General features: G+C 32.6%; 1 protein-coding gene across 3 annotated transcripts in view; it reads left to right on the plus strand.

The window, feature by feature from the left end:
* The window catches only part of Kif20b (kinesin family member 20B), a 59,553-nt gene that overhangs the window by 12,944 nt on the left and 29,698 nt on the right, over positions 1 to 16,911 (plus strand). For 2 of the 3 annotated variants that reach the window (XM_013069828.3, XM_087184886.1), the window contains exons 14-21: positions 3,596 to 3,735; positions 4,002 to 4,140; positions 5,262 to 5,478; positions 6,478 to 6,512; positions 10,919 to 11,069; positions 12,896 to 14,135; positions 14,478 to 14,616; positions 15,647 to 15,766. In XM_013069828.3, the coding sequence (XP_012925282.2) occupies positions 3,596 to 3,735; positions 4,002 to 4,140; positions 5,262 to 5,478; positions 6,478 to 6,512; positions 10,919 to 11,069; positions 12,896 to 14,135; positions 14,478 to 14,616; positions 15,647 to 15,766 (2,181 nt within the window). The remainder of the gene's footprint in view (positions 1 to 3,595; positions 3,736 to 4,001; positions 4,141 to 5,261; positions 5,479 to 6,477; positions 6,513 to 10,918; positions 11,070 to 12,895; positions 14,136 to 14,477; positions 14,617 to 15,646; positions 15,767 to 16,911) is intronic. The other variant, XM_021253027.2, reaches the window with a different exon arrangement.

A 16,911-nucleotide genomic window follows, 5' to 3' on the forward strand; every position in this document is an offset into this window, starting at 1 on the left:
AGGCATGAGCCACTGTGCCCAGCAGGGCTATCAATTCTTAATAGTCCCTCTCTTCCTTAAATTTGAGGTAGGGTCTTGTTTTGTGGTCCAGACTCTCAGCAAATTAGCAAACTCCCGAACTCCTTCCTGAACACCCCTCTTCCCCTCAGTAGCTGAGACTATAGGCATATCCCAGTCTCTTCCTTCTTTATTAAACAACACTAACATTTTTTTTGGTTCTGGAGATCGAACTCAGGACCTTGCGCTTGTGAGGCAGGCGCCAGAACCACTGAGCTAAATCCCCATCCCCCACACTGAAATTTTTTAATCTCAACTTTATTTTTTGAAAGATTTCAAACCTTCAGAAAGATGAATATAATGAACAGTCATTTATTTTTCATCTAGATTAGTTTATAAATATATGAATATACATTTTTTTGGGTTGTAATGTTGAAAACAAGCTGTGTATACAGTAAAACTAAATATTTCCACATTTCTTCAGAACATGTTCATTTTTACTCAGATCATAAATTCATTTTCATATCCAAGAAATTAAACAATATAATAAAATAATGTACTATACCATCCATATTGAAATTTTTCCAGTGATATGAATATACCCTTTATAGCCACTTTGTTTTCATCTGTGACTAAAGTTAACACATTACTTTTGAGTATCATATTTAGTAATTTCTAATCTATCATTGACCTTTTTTTAAAGTAAAGGTTATTGTTTTATAGATTATCCCCAATCTAGATTCATTTGATTACTTCAGGCATGCATATTATATAGGTGAAGTTGTTAATTTCCTTTTGCATTACCACAGGAGACACATATCGTCTGATTTCTCTAGTCTTAGAAATGCTAAATTTTGCTTACTTGGTTAGGGGATAGCCTACCAGCTCTCCCTCTATTGTAAAAGCATATAGTCTGTAGAATGATACTTTGAAACTATCCAAATGTCCTGTACCTCAGTATCTTTTCACCCTATGATTTTAGCATATTCCACCATATTTTCAGTTTGCAATCTGAAGTACAGTGCTCCAAACATATACCCAAACCCAGTTATTCTGTTTCTTCAAAAACATTTTATTACTGAGGTAATATTAGTGGCTCTTTCAGCGTCTATTTAAATATAGTTCGTATGTTTAAGATATATTAATCCTGAGATTTAGGTCATATTCATATTATGTGTTCCTCTCGTAATATTAATTCATCATAACTATATATGTATACTTGAGTTCTTCCCTCACAGTTTTTTTTTTTTTTTTTTTTTTTCTTGCATGTAGTGCTTAGGATCAAACCCTGGGCTTTACACATGGTCTACTACTACTACTGATCTACATTCCCAGCCCAAAAAAGTCCCCTTAACAATGTCCTAGAAACACTGGAAAACCTATGTTCATAGGCCCATTTTAATGATGTTGACATCTCATATTTTACAACAGTCTTATGGAAGGACAAGTATATGAATGGTGTATTGAATTAAAATATTCTCATTTTAATTTACATCAGTGTTCTGGAAAGTCATTCCTGTTCTTACATTATTTGGAAACAAAAATGAAAACTTCAAATGCTGTACTGTCTTAGTTACCTGGTCACTGTGGTTGGACCTTCCTAATTTGGCCTTTGTAATGTGGTACCTACCTCAGTGACAAAGGAGCTAAATCCCTGGCCACAAAGGAGCTATTAAAAGTCCTGTTTTAGTTTATTCTGATCTGTTCATCATTGTTTTTATATAATGTTGGTTAAACTTGAAATATTATTGAAATTTGTGAATATTCTAGGGAAAATACTTTTATTTTTAGAGAATTTTTTTTTCTTTTTCTTTTTGGTACAGGGAATTGAACTCATGACCTTGTGCTTGTGAGGCAGGTGCAGTGCCACTGAGCTAAATCCCCGGCCCAGGGAAAATATTAAATTCTGCAATTTATATTGGATTATATAGTAAATACACATAGCATTACTAGATATTTGTAATTGAGAAATTCACATTTTTGTCTAATGCTCAACTTTTTTTTTTTTTTTTTTGCATTGATGGGGATCAAACCCTGGGCTTATGGATGCTAGGCAGAGTACATACTGTTGAGCTATATCCCCAGTACTTGGGGATAATGTTTGATTTTAAAAAATAGAAATGATTAGGCATTACATGCTTTATTAACATTTTAATTAGATTTGGATTATTAAAATTTATAACAAAGTATTGATATGAGCACACTTAGAATGCATACAATTAGAATAGAATCTTTTCATCACTGACTTTATCAAATGTTAACAATGATAAAAACTTGAAAATTACTAAAGTAAACCAATTTCCCCATGGTATTACTACATTCATGCAGATTCCTAAGTCTTCAACATTTTAATAGTTACTGTTTATTGTTTTAAACAATAGGAAACTGATTGTTTAAAATTATATAAGTAGTATATATTCATGGTATAATGTTAAAAGAAAAAAATTTAAACATAAAGACCTCTTGATCACTCATCCTAATAAATTGTTTATAACCTGATTTTTTTCAGTTAAAAATAGAGAAAAATATGTAGTATTAATATAGGTCATCATTATTAATTGTAGTATATTGTGTGTCAATACTGTAATTGAACCAATTCTGTAAGTTTGACTCTTGAATTGGGTTTCACTTTTTCTTTATTTAAATACAGTTGCTACCACTAACAACATCACTGTGATGATTATTCTTACAGCCACAATGTTATACAATTATTTGCTCAGTATAAGTTCTTAATAGTGGAATTTCAAATTCAGGATATTTGTAGAAATATTTTCAAATACAAAGTTGAAACATTGAAAGGTAAGTCTTGAGAGAGCTTACTGATTAATTTGTTGCTGAGAAACTTTAATCAGAAACCTTAAAAAGGGCCGGGGATTTAGCTCAGTGGTTCCGCTGCCTGCCCCGCAAGCGAAATAGTGCTGTAACTTACTGTGCATTTATACTGGCCATGTTAAATATTAGGTGCTCTACTTATTCATTGTTTATATTACACAATCATATATGTTTTCAAAGGATATAGAGTTGTTACTTACATCTGGATGATTATAAAAGTTAATACAAAGAGTTCATGTAACATCTTTCTGGCATTCTGGTTGAATGTTAGGGTTTTTTTTTTTTTTTTTAGCAATTTCTCTGCTCTGTACTGCTTTAGTCTTTGATAGGCTGCTTTAAAACCTAAGCATTAGCAATTCCCATGGATCTGATCTTTACTTTCCCCAAGTATGAAATGTGGATGCTGCCAACCTCACAGAAGATTGTACATATTAAATGAAACAAAATATGGACTTCTCCAAAATAATTCCTGGTGGATAATAAATGCTTACATATTACCTTTTTTTCTTAGTGTAGCTAGTCAGTAACTGTCTTTTTTCTTTTTTTCTGTAAGTCTATTTCTAAAATGTGGAGAGATTCTCTTGCTTTTACAGATTAATGAATCCTTATGAAATGCATAATTTTCAGTGAGAATATTAGTACTATAAAAATGATACATATTTATAATTGACTAGATGAAAACAGTTTGATCTTTAAACATTTTCACAGTCTTTCTCTTGGGATGTACTTGTGCTTTTCTAAGAATTTTAATATTTACATATTTTAGAAACTGTTGGATTTAATAGAAGACTTGAAAACAAGACTAATAAATGAAAAAAAAGAAAAGTTAACACTGGAATTTAAAATTCGAGAAGAAGTTACACAGGAGTTTACTCAGTATTGGGCTCAACGGGAAGCTGATTTTAAGTAAGTTATTTCTTTCATAGCTTGGTGAAAATTGACAGTATTGTTTACTTGTTCTTTTTTTTTTAACGTATGTTTTTGTTTCATATTAAGTGACTTCTTTATCCTGACAGCTTCTTTATACAAGCCTCAAAATAGTTGTTACTCATTCCCACACATGATTATTTAAATTTGCGTTTAGCCTATTATATACTTAATCTTAGAAATTTAAAGCAAAACACAAAGTATTGCCTTTTCCTTTCTTGATCAGATTAATTTGTTTTATGAAGGGAAACACTTCTCCAGGAACGAGAAATATTAGAAGAAAATGCTGAATGTCGTTTGGCTATCTTCAAGGATTTGTTTGACAAATGTAACACCCAAGATGAGCCAACAAATGGAATTTGTGCCACAGAAGTTGACAATGAAGTATGTTCACTGAAATATTAGAAATATTTAGTGAGATTTTGGTACCAGAATATAGTATACCTCCACATCAATGATGAGAAATGCTAATATAGTTTAGAATTAAAATAATAGTTACTGCAATGTAGCTTTATTGTAATTAGTATGCTTTGTTAGGAATATAAGCACAAATAGATTAAATATAACTTTTAGACTTGGAAAAATTTATTTTGTTAAAGTTATTTTCCATTTTGATATTGTTTGAGTCACCGTATTGATTATAGGGAGATAGAGTCCTTGATTTTAGGGAGATAGTCTTCTTTTTTTAAAATTTAATTTTATTTATTTTGTGTGTGTGTGAGGCAGGGTCTCACTATGCACCCCAGGCTGGCCTCAAACTCACTGTAATCCTCTTGCCTCAGCCTCCTGAATCCTGGGATTACAGGCATGTGCCACCATGCCCGGCTGAGTCTTTTTTGCCTAAATATGGGATATCTTTCTCAGATCTGTGTAAAACTTTTTTCACTTAAAAGTTTTAAGGTTTAAGGAACCTATAAAAGTCATTTACTTACTGCTCAGATTAAAAAAGTATATTTTACATAATAAAGAATAACTAACATTCCTTAAGATAAACTAACATTTATCTTAAAGTAAATTTATCCTTTTCTGATGCTTCCACTCATACTGAAATTGCTCATGTTTTTTGTGGGATGGGGGAGATCTCTTCTTTTTGTTTTTCAGTCACTCAACTCAGGGGCTTGGGACAATGATGTCCAGGCTTTTGCTGTGAAGCCACTATCATGTGTCCTGGACAGGGTTTGGAACATGGACTGAGTTGTGAAAATGGAGACTTATTTCCTGAGTTATTCTAAAAAGCCATTTAAGAATCATGTACCCGAGCTTACTAATCATAATAATTATATAATAGTTTATGATGTTTTTATGAGGGAATATGCCTCATGGTACATAAAATAGAAAATAAATAATGAAGCAAAATTGTTTTGTAGTTGAGGGTGCTTCTATGTATGGTTCTGTGTAACTTAAAGAATTTTGAGTTTTTTCCTGTTTTTAAAACTATATCAGGTGGTACCATATGTAAGGGTAAAACTCACGTTAATGTTAGACATGGTTTTTGCTGTTTTTAGGATCCACATAATTATGTAGGATTCGAAGATATTATTGGTTCTCTTCAACATGATGTCACTGATATTAAGAAACAGGCTGAAATTGTTCACTCATATATTGCGTCTCTTGCTGATCCCCAGGAAGCTATTGCTTGTTTGCAACTAATTAAAACTGAATTAGCTAAAACCAAAGAAGAATTAATCAAAACCAAAGAAGAGTTAAAAAAAAGAGAAAATGGTAAGTATTTTATCCTTAATTAGTTAAGATAAATACATAAAAAGTTCGGTTGCTAAGTATAAGAGATTTATGTAGTTTATTTACCACAGTGACCAGAAAATTCTTTGATCTAGGTATAACATTTTAGTAATTTAACATTTGTATTACTGTAGTAATTTACTGCTAAAATTTTTAACCTTCATTTATTTTTAGACCAATATTATTAGAAAAACTACTTTAAAAACATGAATATTAATTTTATAAGTAAATATAAGAAATTCCTTAGGGAATTGTAAAGGTGTAGATTTTGTTTCATCTAGTTTTTTATGAATTCTTACAGTGTAGATTCTCTTCCTGGGCTTGTAAGATTTGGGAGAGAGTAACTCTTTGGGAGTGGCTTAAAACAGTGTGTCAGAATGCAAATGTATTTGTGGGTTTTAAGAGAAATGGAATACTCTGCCTTTTCCTTGTAAAATAAGATGAATAGGAAATAGCAGGTGAATGGTGCATCTACATTATGAGGTGGACTAGAGGGCACTAGCTCCCTTTCTCTTCTGACGTTAATGCCTCTTTTTTACTAGTTAGAATATATTACTGAATTTTGAATGTGGCTTTTTCTGAAACAGTACTCCCTTGTGGTTGAATTAGCAGGTGAGCATTGTGCCTTTTTTAAGGTGTCAAAATCCTGTTTCCTCTGTTAACACTTTACAGTAATTTATGTTTTAGTTCTTTATTGATCTAGTTTTAGATACTTAGCTATTTATTTTCTTTTCTTATTTTTTCAGTCATTAATTTTATTGGTGCATTTTAAGTATACAATATATGCTGATATTTTTGGGAATCTGTGCCCTTACATAATCTCTCTTGGTTCTTATTTTTGCCCCGTTCCCTTGCCCTCCCTTCAACCCCTCCACACCTCCCTATTTACAAAGACTTTGTTTCCATTTCTTCATTTTCTCATATTTATTCCTTTCCCTTCTTTCTGTTCCCCTTATTTTCAATATTCTTTATGTTTTTCAGAATCATTGGTTCAAGAGCTCAAGATGTCTAATAAGGTAATATTTTAAGATTTATTTTCTTTTGGTAAGAAATTTAAGTTAATGGAAAACCATGAATTATAACTACATATGTTTAAGTAATTTTTAAAAGGTAATAAATGAAGACTGATTCGGGAAATTGAAAAATGTAAGTATCATAATTTTACCTCTTTTCAGGGACAACCAGTGGAAAGTTTCTTTAAATTTTCCAGGACACTCAGGCATATATAGAACATTCATATATCTTTTAAAAAGTTTCAGCAAGTGGGATTATAGTTCTGTTGCTTGCTTTTTCTTCTGAAAGATCATCTTGGAAACAATTCTATATCAGCACATAGCAGATTTCTTATTCTTTTACTAGGTTTCATGCTGATGATTAGGTATATTTAAATAATGTTTTATATAAGTTATGAAGCATTTTAAAACATGGGATATGGCCTGAGCAGATTACAGCATATGAACAAAGGCTACTTTCTGGAGGATCCCAGCACTTTGTCACTTCTAATCATATATTCACCCCACGTAGTTGTAGATGAATTTGACATTTATAAGTCTAAAAATAAAAGTGTACATGAGATTAAAGTAAATTTAAAGCTTTAAGCTTGTTATTTTTTTCTGTCTTCAGCCGGCATGGGTCTTCTTATTTTAATTCTTTTTGTTTTGTTTTGTTTTTTGGTACCGGGGATCGAACTCGGGACCTTGCGCTTTCGAGGCAGGCGGCATCTTCTTATTTTAATTCAATGTATTCTTCTGAAGAACTGACTGTTGTAAGATACGATTAGATAGAAATAACTCAAGATCTAACATCTAGTATTTAAAAAGTAATCCAAATAAAATACTTAAAGATTTAACACCTATTTAAACAATTCCTATCTTTTTCTTTATTTTTTCTAGTTATGAAAACAGAATAGTAGTTGCACAAACTGAATTACATTGAACTATGTAAAATGGAAAATAAAGTTCCCATAATCTTATATCTAAATTTAAAAAAACAAAAATCAACCAATGAGTCAGTTGTAGCACTTTTCTTTTTTGTTTTTTCGATACTGGGATTGAACTCAAGACCTCATGTTTGCCAGGCAGCTCAGTTGTATGTAGCACTTCTAGATTTTTGCTTTATTTATACTTATATTTTCAGAATATTTAATATTTTCCAGATACTTTTAATTTATATATATATTCATTTCAATCTCAGAACAATTTTATGATGGACATGTATTACTACTTTTTATTTTTATAGAGATGTTAAGTGACTTGTTTAAGGGATGCAACTGAAGAGGATACAAACCCAGGCAGTCTGGTTCCAATTTCTTCTTTCCTAATGTACTATATTGCTTCTGTTCCCCTTGTATATATAGACTTATTTTTTTACAGGAAAAATGAGATTATGCTGTGCATAGCGTGTTAATTATTTTTATTTAATCATAAAATTGAAAGGAATTCTAAAACTACGATGTTTGCATTCTATTTATCATAAAGTACATTTATTAAACATTAATATTTTTCTTTCTAAAAATAATTGTACAGCATCAAAGAATTCAAGAATTGATAGAACTAACCAAAAAAAGATACTATCAGTAAATTTCAGAATCTAAAGCCTCATATGGAAACACATTTAAAATCAGTATAAGAATTCAACTTTGAAAAAAACCTTATTTATGTCTTGGTTCAAAGTATAATAATTTAAAATAACTTATATAACCAAGACTAATTTACTAGAAATGTGGAATTGCTTATCCTGACATTAAGTTTGGTTTATTCTTAAACAAATCTTAAGTTTTGAGAACTTAGGAGAATTTAACCTCTTTGAAAATAGAATCTCACAAACTATGTGCCTTTCACATAAGAGAGAGAATTGTCTTAGTTATTTTTCTTGTTGCTGAGACAAAATACCCAACACCCCAAGTTGAAGGAGGAAAGATTTATTTCAGCTTACAGGTTGTAGAGGTTTTAGTCCATAGTCAGTTACCTCCAAGGCAGGGTGGCATGGGAGAGGAACATTGCAGAGGAGAAACAGTCTGTGACAAAGTAGGGTAGGCAGAAGGCAGCAAGCCTGTCTCTCCCTTTTATCCCTTCCAGACTATCCGCCTTTTGGACAGTGCCACTCACACCCAGGGTGGCCACTCTTATTCCCAGCATCACATTCTTTATCACACACCCTAGATCCCGCTACCTCCAAAAAGCCCTACCTATGACTGCATGAAGCTCTGGGGGGACATCTAGATACCAGCGATAATAAGAATATGTAGCCCTTGGAAGTTTAACCCGCAGCTAGTTGGAAGGGCAACTCTGAGGTGCAAAGAAGTTGGATGTACTAACAACAGATCATAATCAGAAGAATTAGTTTTTTTCTTAAAACATTTTTATTATATGCACTGTTTATATGCTTAATAGTAAGGATATTTTCTTTAAGAACTTATGTGCTGTGACGTAAAGCTTTTAAGGGTGTTTAGCTTTTTATAAAGACAAATTTAGATAATTTCATATTCATTTGGTTCAAGCCAAGATGATCAACTTGTCTAGTAATACTTTTTGAAAAATAATCTTTCCTTTTTTCTTTCTTTTTCTTTCCTTCCTAATTATAAGTTCCTTCAATTTTTTTATGTAGATATTGTAAGATATATGGTAATAACGTAGTAGGCTGTGTAAGAACATCTCTGCTTTAAAAGTCCTTTTGTATGTCTTTTCTGTGATCGGAAGAGGCAAAAGTCTCTAATACTAACCAGCATTCCCTGAATTTTCTGAACATTAGATGGGATGTGTTTGGTTTTCTTCATGGTGCTGGGGATTGCACCCAGAGGTTTACATGTGCTAGGTAAATGCTCTACCTGTGAGCTATATATCCAACACAGATGGGCTTTTGATACTGCAGAGGTAAAAGTGGAACATTCCAGATGAGTATCTTGTTCTCTGCCTTATCTCTAGTAGCAGTTCTTTCTTTTGGTATTTAAATATGCTGTTTAATCTTCCTGACTTTTCTGAACCTGAAGTGGGAGAAATATCTCTTTCATTGAAGTAGAGGAGTAAGGATGAGAAACAAGAAATAATTTGTTTCAGGCAAGAAGCAATTATTGTCTGTTGTTTACCAAGTATTGTGCAAGATTATGGCAGATACACTGATCAATAAAAATTAATCCTCTTTACAATCCAGTCCACCCCCTGCCTCCAGTGAGAGAAATAGGATAAACCCAATTATAATGCAGTGTGTAGTGGTAGTCAGTAAGTGGAAGATGAGACTGAATAGGGGTTTAGGAAATATTTTGTGGAGATGAAAATGATCTATGTTTGTTACAGTTGAGTGGGCCAAAATATAGTACAGGTTCTTGTGTGCTACAAGGAAAGAATTGCCTAGCATATACCTCATAGTATGTAGTAAGTAGCTACATCTTTTGAGGATCATAGGACAGTAGCAGGAACAAGGAGAAAGACAAGGGAAAAAGGGACTCAAGTGTGAAAGAAAAGAAGGGACCCGATAACTCAGGCTTCCAGTATTTATGGTGTCAGACACCACTGTTCTAAGGTGCTTCTCACTGTCAGCTCACTGATGTCAGCAATCTATAGGACTTCCTAAGCTTAAACCCAGATAATCTTTAGGGTGATCCTGAATTTAAGCCCAGGTATCATTAGGGTGGTTCTAAGTTTAAGCCTGGGTGCTCAATAGGGTGGTACGGTTTTACAGTTGAAGGAAAGGAAGGGAGTGACTCACTCAGCTCCTTTGTTTCTAACTGTACTAAATTGAGCCTTAAAGAGTAAGTAAAACTTTGCCAGATGAAAGTTGGGGGAATAGGCATTTGGTAGAAACGATGGACAAGAAGGCAAACTAGCCTTCTAGTTATAGAGATCAAAGCCAACTGGGGATATAGCTCAGTGTAAAGCATTTGCCTAATGTGCACCAGTTCCTGGGTTTGATCTCCAGCACCACATTTTTAAAAACAAAAAAATCAAAGTTATGGAAGTGAGAAATCTTCCAGTTATTGCATGAAAATACAATTTATTATTCAGGAAGTAAGTTTAGAGCAAAGATGATAAAGAAGCTGGGAGTTTTAAAAAAGGATAAGGTAGAGAAAGTGTAAGACAATACAGTTTATCTTTAAGAGATTTTAGTTACAAAACAAAACAATTGCTGAGATTCTGGAGTAGAACCTTGAACATTTTTGGTCAATGCTTTCACATTTTTCTTTTGAAAGCACAATTTGAATGTGACTTGAATATGATTTTAGGAATGAGTGTGCTCCAATTGTCCCCACTCATTTGCCAGAGCCATCAGTTATTTTAGGGTAAAACTTAAGAAATAACTTATAAAATGTTTTAATTTAGAAATGTTTCAATTTAAAAGTAAAAATTCTATAGTGTACTATGAAGTTATTTATGTAGTTTGTATATTTATTGTAACTTTTTATATGTATTAATTAATTTTGCTTTAGGGCAAGGCTGTTACATCTTCTTTAATGAACAGTAAATCAACTTGTAATGAAACAGCTGAAATTCCTAAGGGCAGCAAAACTAAAACCTATTTAGAAAGGAAGAGAGTAAATGAAAATGAACTCCAGAGAGATGAACCACCAGCAAAGAAAGGTAATAATACTTCAGCTCCTAGCAGGAGTCTTTTAAGAAAGCTAATTCCTAGACCAGTAAATAGGAAAGTTGCAAATATGAAATTATTTATCTAAGGAAAAATCTTGGGAAAAATTGTCATAAGTTTTTATGTTAACTGTCTGGAGGATGGGTATATTTAAAACTTTTAAATTTAAATATTTTTAGATATTGTGCTTTTATCAGTTTCCTTTGCATGCCTACTTTCACTCTGTATTTATATAATTGTTAAAATCACTTTCATAGCCAGGCATGGTGGCACACGCCTGTAATCTCAGCACTCAAGAGGCTGAGGTAGGGGGATCGCTGTGAATTTGAGGCCAGCTTGGGCTACATAGTGAGTTCAAGGCCAGTCTGAACTACATAGTGAGACTCCGTAATGTCTCACAAATTTTTTTTTAATCTCTTTCATAAATACAGTGCCTATTTTGCCAAAATCTCACCCTATTATTTTCTTTTCTTTGCATTTTTTATTCATTTGAAGAAAAAGATACTTGACAGTAAGACATTTGGTTTAATATTACTAACAAATTTATCTGAGTTGTAATTAAGAAGTTAAGAGACAGTCTGATAAATAATGTATACATTGAAAATTATTTTTTAAAAATTCAAGTTAGTGGGCAGATTTGTGTAAAAATAAAGGGGAAAATCATTGAGATTTCTAGAGTTTAAATAATGCTGAAAGTTATAAAAAGTAAGTAGAAATAGGTAGTCGTACAGTCACTGGGTGGGTTATGAGAAGGTCCCCCAGAGGGACAGAGATGGGTATGTCAACTCACTTCACCTATGAGGTAGGTTGTAGGTTTACTGATTTTCGTCACAGAAGAAGAGTTTTCAAGACATGTCAGTGAGAGGCATAAAAAAGCTTAAAGAGGACTTTAAAAAGTACACACAATAGAGTATAGGGCTTCAAGAGAAACGTGTATTTACTTAGGGGCTGGGGTTTTTATGTTTACTTGGCATCTTCAAGATGGGTGATCTAGAATGTGTATTCTTAGCGTCTGTTAGACTACACATTGGTGGTCTGTGTTAGAATGCAGACCATTTACATGTGTTTGTAGCAGAGATATCCTGCTGTTTTCTATGGAAAAACAGTATAATTTATAGGTGAAATGTAAGAGCCCAGGTTTATTGTGTCTTTAAGACCCTAGGAAGCCATTAGGAAACCAAGCATGGTGGTGCACTCTTGAGCCTGGCATCTTACCACTTTGCAAGACTGAGGCTAGAGGGATCACAAGTTTCATCCCAGCCTGGGCAACTTTGAGATTTAGTGAGACCTTATCTCAAAACAAAAACTAAAAAAAGGCTGAGAATGTAGCTCAGTGTGAAGGCCCTAGCTTCAGCACCCAGCATCTTTACAAAAAAAAAAAAATATATATATATATATATATATATAGACTGACCCTTACTTTTTTTGTTTTTGTTGAGTGAATTTCTTGGAAGGGAAACATTTCTTAGTATCTTTTGTGTCCTGAAATTGCAGTTTTTCCTAAAAGTAGAATTTTAAAATTACCGTTTTCCTTATCTTCTTCCTACCTGTTTGTTTATTTCTTCTGTGCTAGCTTAATACTACTCAGGTAGCTACCATCATTTTGCTGTGCCATTTGCTAACTCTGTTATTAACTTGTGGAACTATAGTTTTTATATGAATGGGCTTATAACACATTTTGCAACCTGTTTTTTTCTGTCAATAGCTAATTTTGGTTTTGCAATAAGTTTATTTTCATGTGTGAATATTGGCTTATAAGGTAATCTTTTGATTTTACTAAAGTTTGCTGGATTAATAACAATTTTCCTATTTTTTAAAGGATCTGTACTTGTTAACTCATTTATCACCAAAGACCAAAAGGAAAGTGAAGAAATACAACAGACCATTTCAGAAGATGAGGATAATATTAGAGTTTTACAAGAAAAGAATAGAGAGCTAAAAACACTTGTACTTATTGTTGAGAGTGAACTTAAAAATGAAAAGGAGGAGAAAGAAAAATTAAATGAACAAATTGTTTGTTTGCAGCAGCAACTTTCCTGTTCTGAAGAAAAGAGTTTAACTTTAAGTATAGAGGTCCAACAAATTCAGGCAAATTATGACAGCATAATTGCTTTACTAAGTGTACAGAAAAATAAAAATCAAGAACAGGAAGAAAAGATCATGAAATTATCAGAGGAAATAGAAGTTGCTACAAGAAACATCACAAGGAATGTTTCACAAATAAAATTAATACAAACAAAAATGGATGAACTACGTTCACTTGATTCAGTTTCTCAGATCTCAAACATAGATTTACTCAAGCTTAGTACTCAGTCAGATGGTCTTCAGGAAGAGAATTTGCCAGACACACAATTACACCTTTCAAGTAATAATTTTTTGGTAAGTAAGCAGGTTAAAGAATGTCATATTCAAGAACTCAGTAGGGAAAGTTCTTTCCACTCTAGTATTGAAGCCATTTGGGAAGAATGTAAGGAAATTGTGAAGGCCTCCTCCAAAAAAAGTCATAAGATCCAGGAACTACAACAACAAATTGAAAAATTACAGGCAGAAATGAAAGGTTATAGGGATGAAAACAATGTACTAAAAGTAAAGCACAGAGAACTTGAGAATCAAGATGATCTACAAAAAGAAAGAGAAAATCTTATACAGCAGCTGAAAGAAGAACTGCAAGAGAAAAATGTTAGTCTTAATGTTCAAGTGCAGCTTGTAGTTGAAGGACAGAAAGCACTTTCAGAGCTGACACAAGATGTTATTTGTTATAAGGCAAAGGTAAAGGAACTTGAAACAATCCTAGAGACTCAAAAAGATGAATGTAGTCATTTAACCAAGTTAGAGCAAGACATTTTGGTAAAAGAATCTGTCATCTTAAAGCTAGAAGAAAATCTGAAAGAATTTCAAGCAAATCTTAGTGAGTCTATCAAAAACACCAAAGATTTAAGTGAAAAGGAAGTTAAGTTGAAAGAAGAAATCACATGGTTAACAAGTAATTTGCAGGATCTGAAGCATTCACTTCAATTAAAGGAAGAAGAAAAAGAAGCCAACACACAAGAAACAGAAAAGTAAGCTCCATCTTATTTAAACTATTTTTAAAATATGCATGCCATTCATTTTTCTTCATAGTTCTTAAACAATTAGTTGGGTATAACTTAACTTGTTAAAATGTATGTATATTGAGTGAAGAACTTAAACTTTACTAATATAAACCTTTAGAAACTAATGTTACATGCAAAGATTTCCCATAAAAATAATCTCATGAAGTTCTATCTGAAGCATTCATTCCTAGTTTGCTTATTGAAAATTTGTGAAAAAAATGTAATTTTGTAAAGATTGCTACCAGTTCACAGAATGATCCTGAGTGGTTATTGGTGTATCACTATAGAAGAGTGTTTTATGTTTTTTAGATTGAAAGAGGAACTCTGTGCAAGCTCTGCTCTCACCCAAAGTCTGAAAGCAGATCTTCAGAGAAAAGAAGAAGATTATGCTGAGCTGAAAGAGAAACTATCTGATGCCAAAAAGCAGATTGAACAAGTACAGAAAGAGGTAGGTTATATGAAGAGTTGTGTGGCCCATCTCAGATGGTAAAGAGCATTTCTCTTATCTAGAAATTTTAGACACTAATTTTAGGACTGATCAGAGCATTTATCAACTTTGTAATATTTCTTAATGAGAATAGTTATTTCATAAAAGAAAATTTAGCCAGCACAAGCAAACTGGAGAAAGCCAACATTAAGAAAAATATGTGCCTTATGTGAGATTAGAATATTTCTCTCTTTTTTTCCTTTGGTTGTTTTTACTGGGTATTGAATTGAGAGCCTTCACACTGAGCTACATCCCCTAACCCTTTTTATTTTTTATTATGAGACAAGGTCTCCCTAAGTTGCCCAGGCTCAGCTCAAATTTGAGATCTTCCTGTCTCAGTCTCCCAGAGTGCTAAGATTACAAGTGTGTGCTCCCATGCCTGTTTGTTTGTTTATTGTCTCATAAATACTACTCAATTCACGTCCTTCAAAAATAATAAAAGCTTAGCTTCTGTTTGCAGATAGTATTTAGGACAATCTGCTGTATGACTTTTAACAAGGGTTTTTTTTTGAGACAAGATCTTGCTAAGTAGTACATGCTGGGCTTGAACTGTGTAGCCCAGGCTGGCATTTATCTTGCAGCAGTTCTGCTTCACCCTTCTGAGTGCTGTGATTACAGATGTGCACCACCACGCCTGGCTAAGTTTAATGGCTCTAAATTTTGAAATGTACAAAGTTACATTTAGGGAGAGAGGAATCCTCCCACTTTTCCCAGACATTGATGGAAATTTGAATATCCTTCTTAAGCATCAAATGTTACTATTTTCTTTCTCTATACTTCTCCCTCCTTCCCTCTATCATTTTTTGTTCTTTTATAAAAAAAAGTTTTATAAACTTTTTTTTACTTAATAGTATATATGATTTAAATTTTATCTATAATTTTCTCATGGGGCTCTAAAGGACATCTTTGAACAAGTGGCTATGAATTTTAAACAAAAAGCAGTTATTATGGAAAAATATTTTAATTTGCTTTATAAACATTTACTTTGTAGGTATCTGTAATGCGGGATGAGGAGAAATTACTGAGGACTAAAATAAATGAGCTAGAGAAAAAGAAAAACCAGTGTTCTCAGGAAATAGATATGAAACAGCGAACAATTCAGCAGCTCAAGGTAACAGTTTTGTTTTAAAAGATGGCTTAAGTGCATTCTCTTGGCATATTTTATTGTCTTATTAAATATTAGCTTTTAATAGCAATTTCTGTTTTGACCTTGTTTTTTCTTTTGTGGGGCTGTGGATAGAACCCAAGGCCTTGCCCGCAAATGCTGTACCACCAAAGTACAGCCCAAACCTTTTCTAAGATCAAAAAATAAATTACTGGGCCAAGGATTTAGTTCATTGGTGTTGCCGCCTCCTTCGCAAGCCACAAGGTCCTGAGTTCAATCCCTGGTACCAAAAAAATAAATAAATTGCTTAAAATTAAATAAGTCCATAGTGACTGACTTAATGAATAGAATGTGGAAAAGAAAAAATAGCAACTGTATAGTGAGAAACCTAGCAATTACTACCTAAATTAACATTACCAGTAGTAGTAGTAAGTTACATGGACACCATGTATACTTTCTGATTTAATATGACCAAAGCGCACATCCTCTTTGTGGTATTCGTTTCTCAAATTCATAACCTTAGTCTGTTCCTGAGTAAACATCACACAAACATAAGTTGAGAATGCTTTCCCTAATACTTAACTAATGTAAAGTGTCCGAGGGATTAAAGACAAAGAAAACTGAAAACTATCACAGAGTGCAGGAGACTAAAGAGAAATGGCTAGGCAGTGTTATGAGATTCCAGGACCAAAAAAGGACAGCAGTGAAAAACTGGTGAATTGTTAAGTCTGTAATTGAATTAATAGTATTGTACTAAAGTTAATTTTTGGATTTTTGACAAATGTATCAGGTGATATAACAGTAGGAAAAGCTGAATTAAGGTTTAAAATAAATTAATTTGCTATCTTCAAATTTTGTATACATTAAAATTTTTTCAAAGTAAAATGTAAAATAAAGTAGATATTATAACAAATTCTTTTAGAATTTGAAAAACATGTCCCCTTATTGCAAATAGTTATATTTTGCTTCACATCAGGTAAATGGATAAGGCAATAATATGGTATTCCTTCTTTTGCTTTCAAATGAAGCAAACTAATGAACATTCCGGTGTAAACGCATGGTTTTAATTCTTAAAGAAATATAATCCTCATAAAGCAACATGTACCTTCATAATAAGATGACTCAGATTTCCAGATTCTACCATGATTCAT

The sequence above is a fragment of the Heterocephalus glaber genome, unplaced genomic scaffold, assembly GCF_053883595.1.
Source record: "Heterocephalus glaber isolate CG9 unplaced genomic scaffold, H.glaber_assembly_v1.0 deba00001497, whole genome shotgun sequence".
NCBI lineage: Eukaryota > Metazoa > Chordata > Mammalia > Rodentia > Bathyergidae > Heterocephalus > Heterocephalus glaber.